The 14,040-nt window shown below is 41.1% G+C and overlaps 1 protein-coding gene across 13 annotated transcripts in view; it reads left to right on the forward strand.

Annotated features, from left to right (window-relative positions):
• Nucleotides 1–13,472, forward strand: part of MSRA (methionine sulfoxide reductase A) — a 302,387-nt gene extending 288,915 nt beyond the window's left edge. For all 13 annotated transcript variants that reach the window (XM_068936881.1, XM_068936879.1, XM_068936876.1 and 10 more), the window contains one exon: nucleotides 13,292–13,472. In XM_068936881.1, coding sequence (XP_068792982.1) covers nucleotides 13,292–13,362 — 71 coding nt within the window. In that variant the 3' untranslated portion in view covers nucleotides 13,363–13,472. The remainder of the gene's footprint in view (nucleotides 1–13,291) is intronic.
• Nucleotides 13,473–14,040: the final 568 nt, after the last annotated feature.

The following is a 14,040-nucleotide window of genomic DNA, read 5'->3' on the forward strand; positions in this document are numbered from 1 at the left end:
GTGAGTAGCCAGTTTTTAAAACTATTGTAGAAGGAAAATAATTGCATTACGTAAACAGGCATAGGCAAAGCTTGGGATGTTGAAATGAACTTGCTTTGCAAAGGGAGCAGGTTATGTCTCTACTTTTCTAGACAGCATCCAAAGTTTGACTTTGTTCTTTCAGCCTGTGGGCTTGTAGGCAGAAGCCATCTGCTTTCAGGGGTGCTCACACAAGAAGAAAAGTGGATATTAATGCTTAAAAAATAACTCAGATCTTTGCAATGATCTTTGATGAAAGAGCTTGCTATGTAAGCTAAGTCTAAATTCCACAGTCCATTCCAAACTCTTCACCACAGAGTGAGTACATGGGTAGAGATTTCAGAGACTGGGTTACCTCTCCGGTAATAATCTACGGTAAAAGTGAGAAAGAAGCATCTGCAGGGATTTTTTTACCAAATTCATTTTACTTTGTAATGTGCAACTGAGCTAATAGTTTACCAGTAGTTTAATCTTCCTAGACAGCTTGTATGAAGCAGATTTCAGAAGAATATATGTTTAGATATGGCCCCAGCAAGGCGATGCGGTGAATGACACTGGATTTGGTAGGTCACCAACTTCTGCTTCACTCCAGCTGTGCCTGCTTCCCCTTAATGCTTTACCTCTTTTGTCTGTTTTGGGGCATAGGCTGACTCCTGGGGTTCAATTCTGTTGCCTAAACACAGACGTTGAGGTGCCATTGGGGTTGCCCTGGAGAGGCATCTCCTGACCTTTAGATGCAACTCAAGAGGGATGGAGGTCCCTGTCAGTCTTTTGTCAGATCTGCCAATCTCGTGAGCATGTCTCTGATACCCTGGGAAGCCTCAAATGGAGCATCACATTTTCTTGTTTATTTTGATTTTGTGCTTTTGCAACTGAATTGATGTGTTATCCTTTAATCTGTGAGCCTTCAACCTCTGTTTTCAGAAGGGGGATCCTAGCCCCCATTAGAGTACACAGGAATCACGGCTGTAGAAATCAAGTACATAACTAACAGCTTTATTCTACCTTCCTCTCTAGAATTAGTTAATTTGAGCATCAAAAAAGCAAAACCAGATTTACCTGTATGGAAGTTATCAGGACTGTGCATGCTTATTCGATGGTGATTTTATCTGCTGGATCCAGTATAGAGCTCATATAGAGCAAACTCAGACCATAACATTTTTGTTGAGCTTCTTCAAAAATTGCCCTCTAACTATACTAGAGTAATAGGTAAGAGTATTCTGAACTCTTCTGAAACTCAGATTTGATTAATGGCTTGTCAAGTATTTGAAGATCATCGGATTGAAAGGTATGTACATTTGTAGGTACCTAACTTGAATCACATTTGATGCCATGTAACTGCTCAAATATTAAACATGGTTCTGAGTATCTAGCTGAATTAACACCATATATATATCTTTAGATCCTGTCCGTACCAAAACATTGTGCCATCCTAATGCATCCTTCTGTAAAATAATCAGTTACTTGTGGAACTATCAAGGCAGTACAGTATTTTCATGTCTACGTTAAAATTAAATTGCTTGACGTCATCCAAGTACTTGAGCGTAAGACTTTGTCATGCAAAGAGAGCAAGTAGCTAATTCAGGTTTCCAAAAGCATGTGTACAGTTATCCTTAGTAAGAACTTAACCAACCTGAAAGCAAATGCTAAACAATCCAGATCTTAGTCTTATTAGGCTTGTGTGTTTCCTACCACTTAAAAGCCTATCAAAATCCTAAAGATCTGGGAAAATGAGATTTTCTGGAAGGCAAGCTTTAAAGTTTGCCTCTTTCTTTTCTCAAACAAGAAGGCGATGCCTCTATTTTACACGCAGTTTCTGGAGCTCAAACTGAGAGAGTATATCACTGATGCAATGTTTCATGGAACATCCTTTGTTTATTCACACTATGCCACTTTTAAACTTCAGATGTAAACAACAAAGGCTTCTTTGTATTTCACACTATCTTATACTCACTACCTTATGAAGTCCAAAGCCAAAACACTGTGGAATTTTACCCTTCTAACACTTTCTTCTGCTTCCTGGATGCATTCTTCCAGCCCCTTCTATTTATAGTAGCTGGAAAACTACTTATCTTCTGATTAAAATGTGCTCTATTCATTTTCTCTTGACTTTTCAGTGCTTGATATGGGATAAAATTGTATTCTCTGGTTATCATTTCAAATACAATTTTAGTGGTAATTATGCATATATAGATATATAGATATATAGATATAACAGAAACAGTTTGTCTTCCTGAAGGATTCAAATTGCTTTAAAGTGGTGGATCTGTTACGCAGATGAAAATCCAGAAAAATTCCACTGAACTTCATCCTGCAGAGAAGTCCGTTGCCCCAGGCTGGAAATGCAGCAGCTGCTTGACAACAGACACAATTTAGAAAGTGCACAGTTTCCATTTCAAACCAGCATGGGAATTTCGGTTGGAAATTTGGCAAAATGGGAGCTGAACTGGTCCATCCAACTGATCTGGCACGCTTCTGCCTCTGAGAACGTCCCCCTCACTTTTTCACAGTGGGGAAAGATTTCAGTTTTACATTTCATTTGACATGCAGTAGGCCAGACTGTGAGCGGTGCGCACGTGAATCTCGAGCTTGATCCATCTCCTCTGTGCTTGCTGATGCCTGGGGGAGTGCAGTCAAGGCTCTCTTTTCTTCTTCTCCTCTTCTCTGTTCATCTCCATGAGAAAGAAAAGGACAGATTGTTGAGGCAGTTTTGGACACTTGCGGTGTCAGCATATAGTCCTGCCCTGCATGCCTAGTATAGATGAAGTCTTAGTTTTCAAGAAAACCTGAATAGCATGGTGTTGATTTTTTCTTCTCCCAGAGACCAGTAGCATCCTTTCTTCTTGCTATCACCTTCTACTATATTTGAGCACAGAAGAGATATCTAATGGACCCATTCATCTGGGTAGAACATTTAACATCTAGCACAAGAAGGTTTAATCAGAAATTCAGTTTAGGTGTTTGTGTTTGGGACAGACGATGACACTTGACATCCCTGGCCAAGACAGATCTTTTGACAGTAAATTGCTAGGAGTTTCAGGTGCGGGTTAGCCCTGTCTGCAAAGAGTCTTTCCCTGCATAAAAAAATCAAATTGAGATTGAAAAAGACTTCAGTGGTGACAGGTCTAGTTTAGTAGGTGAGTCTATTGGTAGGCATTTTAGGTAAGTGGTCCTCAACTCTAGAATATTCTCCTGTGGCAATGTGAAAGCTTGGTTGACTTCAGTATGGCCAGAGTTTCCCCTGTGGCGTCAGCTGACCTAGAATCTGTAAGGTGTATTGTATGATAATTTTTGTTATATTTGTGTTAACTGTGGAAACTGGAGTCTGCAACTTTGATCAGGTTTCTGGTTGTGCCAAGTGGTGCACATATGCTTGTCGTAAGAAACAGCGAGCGCCCTGCAGAACTGGAATAAAAAAGACAAGCAACGTCAATACTATCTTGAATATAAGAAACAGAAGCAGCAAAAGAGACTGGGAGTGCTTGTTTTGGCTAAAGTCACAGGATAGTCTGAGCTGAGCCAGGTGACAGACCTGCTGCTCTAGAACTTAGACTCAGGGTTTTCACTATAAACACAACCTCCTTTTCTAAAGAGGGTAGACAGCACAGCCCATGCAATCTCCCAGGTTTTCAAGGAAGAGATGGGTTAGCATGGTGCATTAATGGTCATGAGAGACTGATTGGAAAAACAGAGCTTGTTATTAGAGACACAAAAAGTGACAGAGATGACAGGTTGCCCAACAGTTTCCATTATAAGGATCTCCTTTCAGGTACTCCAGTAAAGCAGTCTTTATCATTTCAGAAGAAAATGTTCATGCTCAGTGTCTGTCTGTTTGAAGGTTTTTTCCCCCCAGTTATGGCAGAAGTCATTTCTGGATTTTTCAGGATGAGTTTAGGGAAAAGTGAATTGTTTACTCTTGTTAAAAATTCATATATTTTCTTGAGAAGCTGTCATGCCTCTGTATTGTGGGAGAAATACTTGATATAAATCCAGTGTTGACTCCAACAAAAAAAAATAAAATGATGTCAATGTAACATTAGATCTGAAATGAGCCCTTTACCATTCATACTTCTTCATTGCGACTCCCCTGAATTAAAAATAATTGGGGTGACTTCCATTTATTACAAAGGATACGTACACAGGCAAGTTGTGTGTCTTGCCTTGTATCACATAGTGTGTGCTGCACTTTACAATGAAGCATGGGCCAGAGGTGACCAAGCTAATGAAAGCAATGAAGTCATGTAAACACAGCATTTATACATGGAGTATTTTGCTCTGTTCAGAGAGAGCATGGATTTTTTCCTGGCCTTAGCATTACGTCGCTTTTTGACGTGAGCTGGCTTCTCAACATTGTTCAGGACTGCACCGTGTGGAGATAGCAGCTCTGGTTCACACTAGCTTGGAAGATTCTGCACTAAGTTTCATTGTTTCCTGTAGAGATGGGGGTTGATATTAGTGACCGAATCTCGGTTTGGACCTGGCCATGTTTCATTTCAGGAATATAAGAGTAATGGATGACTTATTAGTGAAGAGCAGTCTGCTGTCTCAAACCGCAGAATATATTTTAGCTTTAGTTCACTGAAAGTCAGAACAGGGCATATCTTTTCTTAGCCATCATAAATTATCCATGCAGGATGTACAGTAAAAGGCTGTTTGGCTGCGTTAAAATTGGCTAGACAAACAGAATTTCCATTTCTCTCAATGGCTCCTTCAACACCTAATTAGTTCCCAGATGCTGGTTGAACAAGATGTCTTTTATCTTTGCTAATGTTATCGTCTTATACCTCCTAAATGCCCCCTGGTGCCATTCTTCACTTTCATCTTTCTTTCCTCAAGAGACGGCAGGGTGGATGTTCAGAAAGCTCTATTCTGGAGGTCAAACTTGTAAAGACTGTGGGTCAAGTTGATCCTGCTATACCGGTCTGTATCTGGAGCAAAAACTTTGAATCCAGAATTAGGTCGGTATAAGGGAGAGCAGGATACAACTCTCTTTGCGTGCATGTTCATAGGATCAATATCCAACAAGAAAAAGTAGAATCACATACTTTATTTCACTGTCGGTTCAGTTTTGTACAATTTAGGACAGATTCAATGTTGATTTTTTCCCGTTGCTAGAAGGCACAAAGAGGTCTGTCTGCATAAATCTGCCATGTCAGCTGGCATGGCTGATTGTTGTGGGCAACACGGAAGTATACTCAGATAGAAAGTACTAGGAAGTATCAGACTAACTGCACCCCTGATCCCTCCTAGACCCTCTGAGCACAGCCACTTGGTGCATCAGATATGTTAACATCCAGGCTATTGGCCAGCTGTGATGTACCCTGGCAAGTCTGATTTGTATCCGAGCTCAGCAATTCTTTTCCCTCTGGTAGGAATGAGTGACCAAACAGCCTCCTTCCAGCTAAGTATTTAGGAGAAAAGCGTTTAGGGAAAGCAGATCTTAAAACCAACAAAACAGACTGCATATTCAGCTTTCCCCTAAGGCTCATGAAGAGTCTTGCTGGGTTCAATTTACTAGATTCAGATGATGTGCTCTATTGTGTGTGTGGCTTTTTGTCACCAGACTCACAGCTCTGACAAAATCAGTTTTGCAGGCTTACACATTAGAATGAAGATTCTTCAGCTGAGCACTTTGCACCATCATCTTTTAAGTATCTATTGTTTTTCTTTCTTATTTGCATTTTCCATGTGCTGCACTGGAAGAATACACTCCTATAAATGATTGCAATAGGCCTGTGTAACGGCATTTGCCTTCTTTGACCAGGTTAGGCATAATTCCTGTACGATGATTACATCTTTGGATTTATAAGATAGTCACATAGCAGCTTTATTTTTATCACAGCAAAGACCAAAGCCAGTCATAAAGTCAGCGGATCCATGTCTACCCTTAGATCTATATGCCCACACCCATGAAGGATGCTGAATTTGCACCAGCATAATTCGATAGTTCCCAGTTTCAATCTCACCTCTTTGCAAGAGGCACAATGCAGAGTGAGTTCGGAGGCTAGATAGCTTCCCTGCAAGGATATTAATAACGCTTAGAAATTATATAGCACTCCAAAACCCTGTGCAAGCATTAGCTAATTATATAGCACTCGAAAGCCCTGTGCAAACATTAGCTAATCAATTCTTGCAACACCTATCAAATATATCAATATTATTCCATCCATTGTGCCGAGAAGTAAATGGAAATAGAAGAATGTGAATACCTTGTCCAAGTTCATGCAGCCGCTCTGTTTCGTAGTTAGGGTTAGACTTCAGCACTTGCCAATCACTGCTTTCATATTTTCCCTGGCAGGATCGTTCTGCCTACCTGGCTCACTGTGGAGAAATGCGTGATGTGATTTCTAAAAGGAGGTCACCTGCGTGGATGTGAATGCAGATTTTTACCAGCTAGACATGATTTCAACCCATTCCAGGGTTCTGCAGAGGTCGCTGACATCAATTAGATTGGAAAAGCCGGCATTAGTAAGTGTCGCAGGAAAGACCGGGCCCCGTTACAGAGGACTGAATTTTAATATTAGCTGGAATATCAGTAGAGTGTTTACCAGTGCAGTGTTCTAGCCAACGACAGGCAGCACAAAGGAAGCTATTTAAAATACTTTACTGGTAGGATGTTATACTGCAGAGCAGACCGTCTTGACTTACAGAAGAGTTATATTTAAACGACACTTAGCAGCTGAAAGACAGAAAATAAAACATTGTTTTTTTAATTGCACGTTTAATGCCTCATGCTACTCGTTATGTAAGTTCTGCTGGCCCAAAGTAGGGGGTAGCTGGTCCTCGACACAAGTGAGCTTGTGTTGCTGAATTTGCGTTCCGAAGTCTGCCAGCAGCTAATCCAAAAACTTGGCAAAGTCAGTTAGTTTGTTTTCCAGTAGAAAATACCACAGTAATCATGTATCTGGTAGGTGCATGTACTCCTGTCCTACAGAGGATTGAGTCTGTGCAGTGAATTCTTGTAGGCCTTCTCCCGAAATAAAGCAGCTCCTTTAACTCTTAGTACTTTTGGAAAGAGAAGAACTGAATTGCAGTATTACTGCTGATGACAGGAAATTTTGAGTAGCCTATATAATACAGGGATAGCCCTAGAGATTTTAAATAGGCGCTCCTGGCTGGAACACTCAGCGTTGTGAGATTGCTTTCCTTACAGGTTTACGTCAAGGATGAGTGATGATACAGAAGCACAAGCTGTCACAGATGTCAAGATATTCTGTAGTATTTTCAACATCCGCGGTATTAGAGGGTCCGTTGGAAATACAGCAGCTTAGAGGAACTCACTAAAACACAAGAAAAGCTGGATCACCACAGTGGCCTGAATACAGGCACTAAGCTTGCTTTTAAAGTGCATATTGAATCAAACACAGGATGATGCTTTTTTTATTAAAAGCCACAAAATGCTTGAAACCAATTAATACTCTGCTGCTTTACTAATGCCTCTGTGCACAAAATTAAATGGTTTCAATTAACAAAACCAATTTTAAAGCGTTTTCTGTCGAATTTGTAAGAGGATTCGACCCCTCCTCCAAACTTCTGTGAGCCATGCATTTTCAGCTCAGCAAATCAAAGTGTAAGTGACTTCCAATCTATTCCTTGTATTATTTGAAGCTACAAGGGAATCATGCTTTTCATGTAGAGTTCATTCTGAATTCTTAAGGCACTTTACAAATATTAGCTACTTCCATCTGAATATAAACAAGGAGCCAAACACCTTGAATGTGTTGTTGCAGTGCTGTACTGTCAAATGATTAAATATTTTGACATACTTTGGCTCAATATAATCAGCTGGCTACAAAAAGCTGAAGCAGCAATTATTGTCGGTTCAGAGGGCAGTAGCAAATCAAGGTGCAGAAATGTTGCATGCTAAACGAGTTGCTTGGGAGTAGCTGAAGAGCAACCCTTTGGTTAGAGTGGTTTGGCATATTCCTTGGCAGTCTACCATACAGTCTCTCTTGCTGAGGACAGCATTTCATGTCATCTAGCATAACTGAATACGTGAATAGCTGCTGCCCAGGGAGACAAACTGATTTCATTAACGTGCCGTCTGTGCTGTGTCCCGGTGACCCAGTGCAAGGCCATCGAGTTCAAAAGCAAGAACATCTGCAAGATGTTACGGTCTCTCTTAAATGACTAGGATGCCCCTTGCAATCTTTCTAACTGCATCTGCATGTCGTGGGATCCTCTCGCTGCAGTTGAGACGAAGCTGGTGGCACTGGTTTCGGTGACATACAGTTGTATGACCAACTGGTATCGTGTAAAGAGGGAAAGATCAGGCTTTGATTAGCTGCAATTCATTGTGGTTCCAAGCCTGTGTGTCCAAAACCATGTCTTCACTGACAGAGCTATTTGTGTCAGTTACTGGTCCTAGGCACGCACTGGTCGCATGTATAGAACTAAGTACTGCACGGCCCTACATCTGCAGTGCCCAAGTGGGTTGCTCTAGGCAGTGCCCAAGTGCATACCTCCAGTCTTGGTTCCACCAGGAGGGGAATTGCTTGTAGCCAGTATATGCTGCACGAGTCTGAATATACAAAGCAAGTGCATCAAAAAGAACCCCTCCTATTCGCTGAATCACTGATATAGGAGCACCCAATATTTGCCTTAGCATAGTTAAACTCAGTGGCAGTCTGTTCTTGAGACAAAGCTTCTGTAAATCTTGAGCTGTCCAAGAAGGACTTGAAACAGGTAAGACCATTGCAGAAAGTTATAAAATTCGTTATGTTTGTGTTCAGAATGGAAGAATTTGGGGAGTTCCCACACCAGGTCATGATTATGATTTTAAGGAGCTGTCTCAATTCAAGCAACAGAAGAAGGGGTCTAGAGCAAATCAAAGAATTGAACAGTAGCAGGTCAGTGGAGCTAAGTGGTGGTTGGCTACAGGTTTTAAAAGAACTTGCATAGGAAATTGCTTAGCCACTGACATGGTGGGGTAAGCTATGCTTTAAATTGGCCTTACTACAAAGGGAATGAAAGGTTGGCTCCATCTGTACTTAAAAAGGCTCCAAGATGGTCCAGCAGAATTATAGACAAGTAAGTCTGACGTTTTACACCGCCGATTGATTAAGCTACCAGAAGGTAGTAGACACACATATGAAGACAGTGTTTCAGAGAAGAGCAATGTGACTTTAGCAGAGGAGACTCATGTCTTGCAAATATAGCAAGTGGGTAGAGGGGGGAGCCAGCTGCCATGGAATAAGAGGAAAGAATCTCTCCTGAATGAATAACTGGTTATAGATAGGAAATAAATGATACAAATAACTATAGTTTTCACAATGAAGGGACATTATCAACTATCTCTCTTAGGAACCTGTGCTGCTCGATATACTCTTAAAAGAGTTGGAAAAGGAAGTCAGTCGATAGCAATGTGCCAAAATCTGCTGATGGTATAAGAGTTATTCGAGGTATGCAAAAGTAGACCTGCCTGCAAAAAGTTGCAGAACAATCTGGCAGTATCAAATGTCTGGTCAATAAAATAGTTGATGAAATTCCACGTCAATAAAAGTCAAGTACAGACACAATGGTAGGGTTTAAATTAGCCCACGAAAGAGGTCCTGGCGTCATTGCAGATGGTTCTTTGAAAACATCTGCTTAGTGCTCAGCAGAGGTCAGAAAGGCAAGTGGAACGTTAAGAATTGGTAGGAAAGAGATAGAGAATGAAAAAGAAAATGTAAGTACACCACTGAATAAATCCGTGGTGATCTTGAATACTGAGTGCAATTCCAGTCACTCCCATCTCAATGAGACGGTAGAATAGAACGAAAAGATGCAGAAAAGGGTGAGAAGGCTGACCTGAGTTATGAAGTCGGGAGTCTAAACAGCTTAAGCCAGTGAAGCTTGCAAAAGAAATGAATGAGCAGGATTATGGCAGAGGTGTAAAATCAGGATTGCTGAGGAGAAAGTGAATAAGGAATTATTTTTCGCAACAAAGGAAGAAATGAAATGGTCAGGCAACAAGCTTAAAGCAAACAACAGGAAAAAGCTTTCACAGTCTGTAATAAATTAAGAAACTCATCAAGCAAAATCTTTTGCATGCCAAAAAGTAAAAATAGGTTTAAAATGTAGCAGTGCTGAGGCTGTTCCCGGGGCTGGCTCCAGTACGGTTCTGCTCCAGACCCTATCCTGATGTACGGAGGTGGTTAAGTCCTCTCCGTCCTCTTCAGCTGGGCAGGATTTGGATCCTGGTTTGGTTTGGGCTGCTCTCCGGGAGAACCTGGCAGGTGTTTTTGGGACAGATTATAGTCACTTAAAGGATCATTGTGATCTTCCAGTATGATCTCTGGCATGACAAAAGCCTAAGAATTCCCTTGAGTTAGTTAATTAATTCTATTGGATTTACAGTATAATATTTAGGAGGAAAAAAGTCCAATAGTACCTTACAAACTCCCTGCACTAGGTAAAAGACCTTGAGGGTTAACTATACTCTCCTTAATTTGGCCCTTCCTGTTTCTGCATTCAAAGGTTGCGCTAGCCCTTTTGGCTGCAGCATCGTAATGGGAGCTCACGTTGGATGGCTCGGGAATTGTGTGACAGCAAGGACTAAAAAGTCTGCTAGAACAGGATTATCATCAAATTATATCTGCCTTGGCGGCAGGAAATCAATCAGAGTGGGCTGATTTACACCTGCCGGAGCCAGCACATCATGAACTTCATCATCTTTCCCAGTGATGTTTTTATCTTTGCACTGACACAGTCAGTGCGAGGAAAATATTTTCCCATTTAAAATCAAAACATTCAAGGTAGCGTTTGGCAGAGTGTCGGAGCCTGGGGTTCCTGCTGCTTCTGACAACAGTGCTGGTATCTTTTGCTAATGACCAAAGTGCAATATAATGAGTTGTCTTGGGCTTCTGCTTTATTCAGCTTGCAATGTTTTAATAGACTGCTAGTAATTCTGAAAGGGATAAATGATGTTTATGCCCTCTTGTGGTATGTTATTGAACAGAATGGATTTTCTAACTGATGAAATTAGGCCAATGATGGAAAAGTCCTAGGTAAAAATCTGTAAGAAACACTGTTTTGCGCAGTAAAAAAATATCCATCCCTTGAGCAGCCTGCCCATGACTCAAACAAGGGGGGAAGCCAGTTTTACATGCATTTACAGCAGCAAGTAAATGACTCTTGCCCATGATGATAGAGTTTGTGCCATCCTTCTGCAGTGAAGATAATTTTAAAAGTGCTTTTCCTTGCTAGGAATTTTAGAAAGTAAGTGAAATACTGCTTTCTAAAAGCAGCTGAGTTGATGTCTTTTTGCTTTTGTTGTTACAAAGCTGTTGTGATACATACCTTCGTGGTTATCTTCTTCACTCATACTTCTGACAGGCAAATAATCTGATTCCCTTGGGCCAAAGCCTGTCCCATAGATTGAAAACACTGTTCAGTGATTTTCCTTGAGAAAACAAGGCCAGATTTCTGTAAAATTACCGTTTTTACCCCTCCGTGTTGAAATACAGGATCTCACAATGAATTAGCTCGTCAGCATCTTCCTAATCTGCCCTGAGAATTTAGGTCTCCAATGAGAAACTGAGGAGTTCCACAGAAAGATCAGTCTCGGGTTTTGTATGAATCTGTTGCTTTTTCCCAGATTGCAAACCGAATACAGCAAAATGTATCCCCCAGATAGTGAAATTACCAGAATAAATCAGTGTTCCACCTAGTCCAGCGTCGGCGCTCTGGCTGTGGTCAAAACTCAGCTGCACTGAGGTAGGATCTCGGAAACCGTGTTCTAGGCATCTCTAGGCTCTTGGTCCCATGTAATCACCTTCCAGTCTTCGGGTATTGTCTCATACCTAGAGGCAAGACAGTATATTTCTCATATATGCCATTCTGCTCTCTACGCAGACACCAAGGACATAGAAGACTGTTGCAAAGAGGAAGGGAATAATTTCCTTTCCACATCCATGATGAGTAGGACAAAAGTAGTTGCCTTAAATGGAAGTAGTAGGCTTACCTGGGTTAGGCTTTAGGAAAAAATACCTCTAACAGGGTGGTGAATATTGGAATGGACTACTTGAGAGAACTGGAGGATCTTCATCTCTGGAGATCTTTCATGAACAGTTCAGCTAATGCCTGCTGGGAGTAATGTGGCTATCGTTAGTTCCTATCGTGATGAAAGATGTTGGCCTAGATGACTCACTACAGGTCCTGCCAGCTCTGTTTTTGTGATTCTATGTGATGATTTGTTTTTATTTATTTGTCAGTATGATGAGACAATGCATATTTGTATAGCAGTCTTAAATACTAACCCTTTGTTCTTACAGTTGATCTTGCTGTCAGGTCTGGCTGATAGCAATGCAATTCTATTTATGTCTTGTACTTGACAAGTATACTTTACAACAGTAAACACCTTAGTCTGACATCATTAAAGTGCTTGTTAGGTTATCACAGACTTCAGTGAGCACAGGTTATGTCCCCACTAAGATGAGAATTAGCTCTGAAATAGTGGTGCTTAAATGCTTCCTTAGGAAAGCAGAAATCGTTAGGGATAATTTCATGGTAAATCATATAAATAAGAAAAGTTTCCTCTGTCAGAAACCTTTGAGGCATTTCGAATTAATTTAGGGAATTTCAGAAAGAAGTTGAAGTCTAATTTAAAATCACCACCCACATTCCTTCTTTTCCTACAACGTGATTATTGCTGTTGGCCCATGGATTGGCAAATCTTCTTTCAGAAACGAGCCATAATTTGCCTTAAAAATCCCTTTCTGGTCAGGATGGAACTATTAATTTCGGAGAAAGGGATTCCAGTGATTCCGTAGAAAGAGCCCAGATGTTCTTAATGCCCATTGACATCAGTGGGGCTGAGATTTTCTTCAGAGCTACTTGGCATTAGGAAATTTGAAGTTGATAGCACATATCAAAGCGGAGGGACCTACCAAATGAAGTTCTTGGACCCCTGCAAGGCAGCCAACCAGACTAGACCAAAGTGTGCTCTGTTGGCTTTCACAGCTGTTTTTCCCTTTTGTTGATGGCACCACATCGCTGCCTGAAGTGGTTGATAACGAGGAGAGAATGAATACAAGGCCACAGCGAATTAAACAAACGGCCCTTAAAGCAGGACTGTGCACTACCTCTTCTCACCCATGCATACGCTGACGCCCACAGTGTCTCCTAACAAAATAAAGTGAATCTAAAGATAAAGGGCTTTCAGGATTGTGCTGTAAATGTGGTCTCAGGGCTTGGAGACAGCTGTGGCTCCTACCAAGAGGAAACCTAATGTCATTCATCAGCAGAGAAGCCAGCAAACCACTAATGGATTTCCATGTCGTTTTTTTGACAGATATTGACGGAGGGTGGTTTTGGAACCATCACAACAGAAATCCGAGAGGCTTCAGAGTTCTATTACGCTGAAGATTACCATCAGCAGTACCTCAGCAAGAACCCCGATGGATACTGTGGGCTCGGGGGCACGGGGCTTTCCTGTCCGATCAGGATCAATAAATAGTCTCTGCTTATGCCACTACCTCAAAGTTGTATTAGGGGCTTGTTTGAAAAAAGCTGACAACCCCAAGAGGTGTTATTGTATACCCGCAACATTAGTCTGTATGGATTTGGGCACCCTGTAGAGGTGGTGTTGTTCTGTAATTTGAGCAGCTGGCATTGCTTTGCATTCAAAGACCTTAACAAGCCAAAGTAGAGCCTGAAATTGCGCTTGTTTACAAATGCAGCTACTTCCTCTGTGCTGTCCATTGGGTTTCCTTGCAATCTCGCAATTTGGAAAGAAAAGAAACTTTGTAAAGTTTGGCTTGACGTGTGGATAAAGAGGTGAACTAGGGGGTAGCTGCACCTGCTAACTTTTTTGCGTAGCTAATGCTTATAGACATATTCGTCATCTTGGCTAATGAATTTGCTCGTGTTATGAGAGCTTTGACTTTTGGAGATAATAGTTGGGAACATCTTAACTATCAAAACTCTATGACTTGATAGCGTTAAGAATGATGAATTTATAAGATCAATAATTCTCTCACAATACTGCTTTCACAGCAACATATAAAATCATCTGTAGTGCCTATTTTCTGAATCAGTTTT

This window comes from Struthio camelus, chromosome 3 (genome assembly GCF_040807025.1).
Source record: "Struthio camelus isolate bStrCam1 chromosome 3, bStrCam1.hap1, whole genome shotgun sequence".
Classification (NCBI taxonomy): domain Eukaryota; kingdom Metazoa; phylum Chordata; class Aves; order Struthioniformes; family Struthionidae; genus Struthio; species Struthio camelus.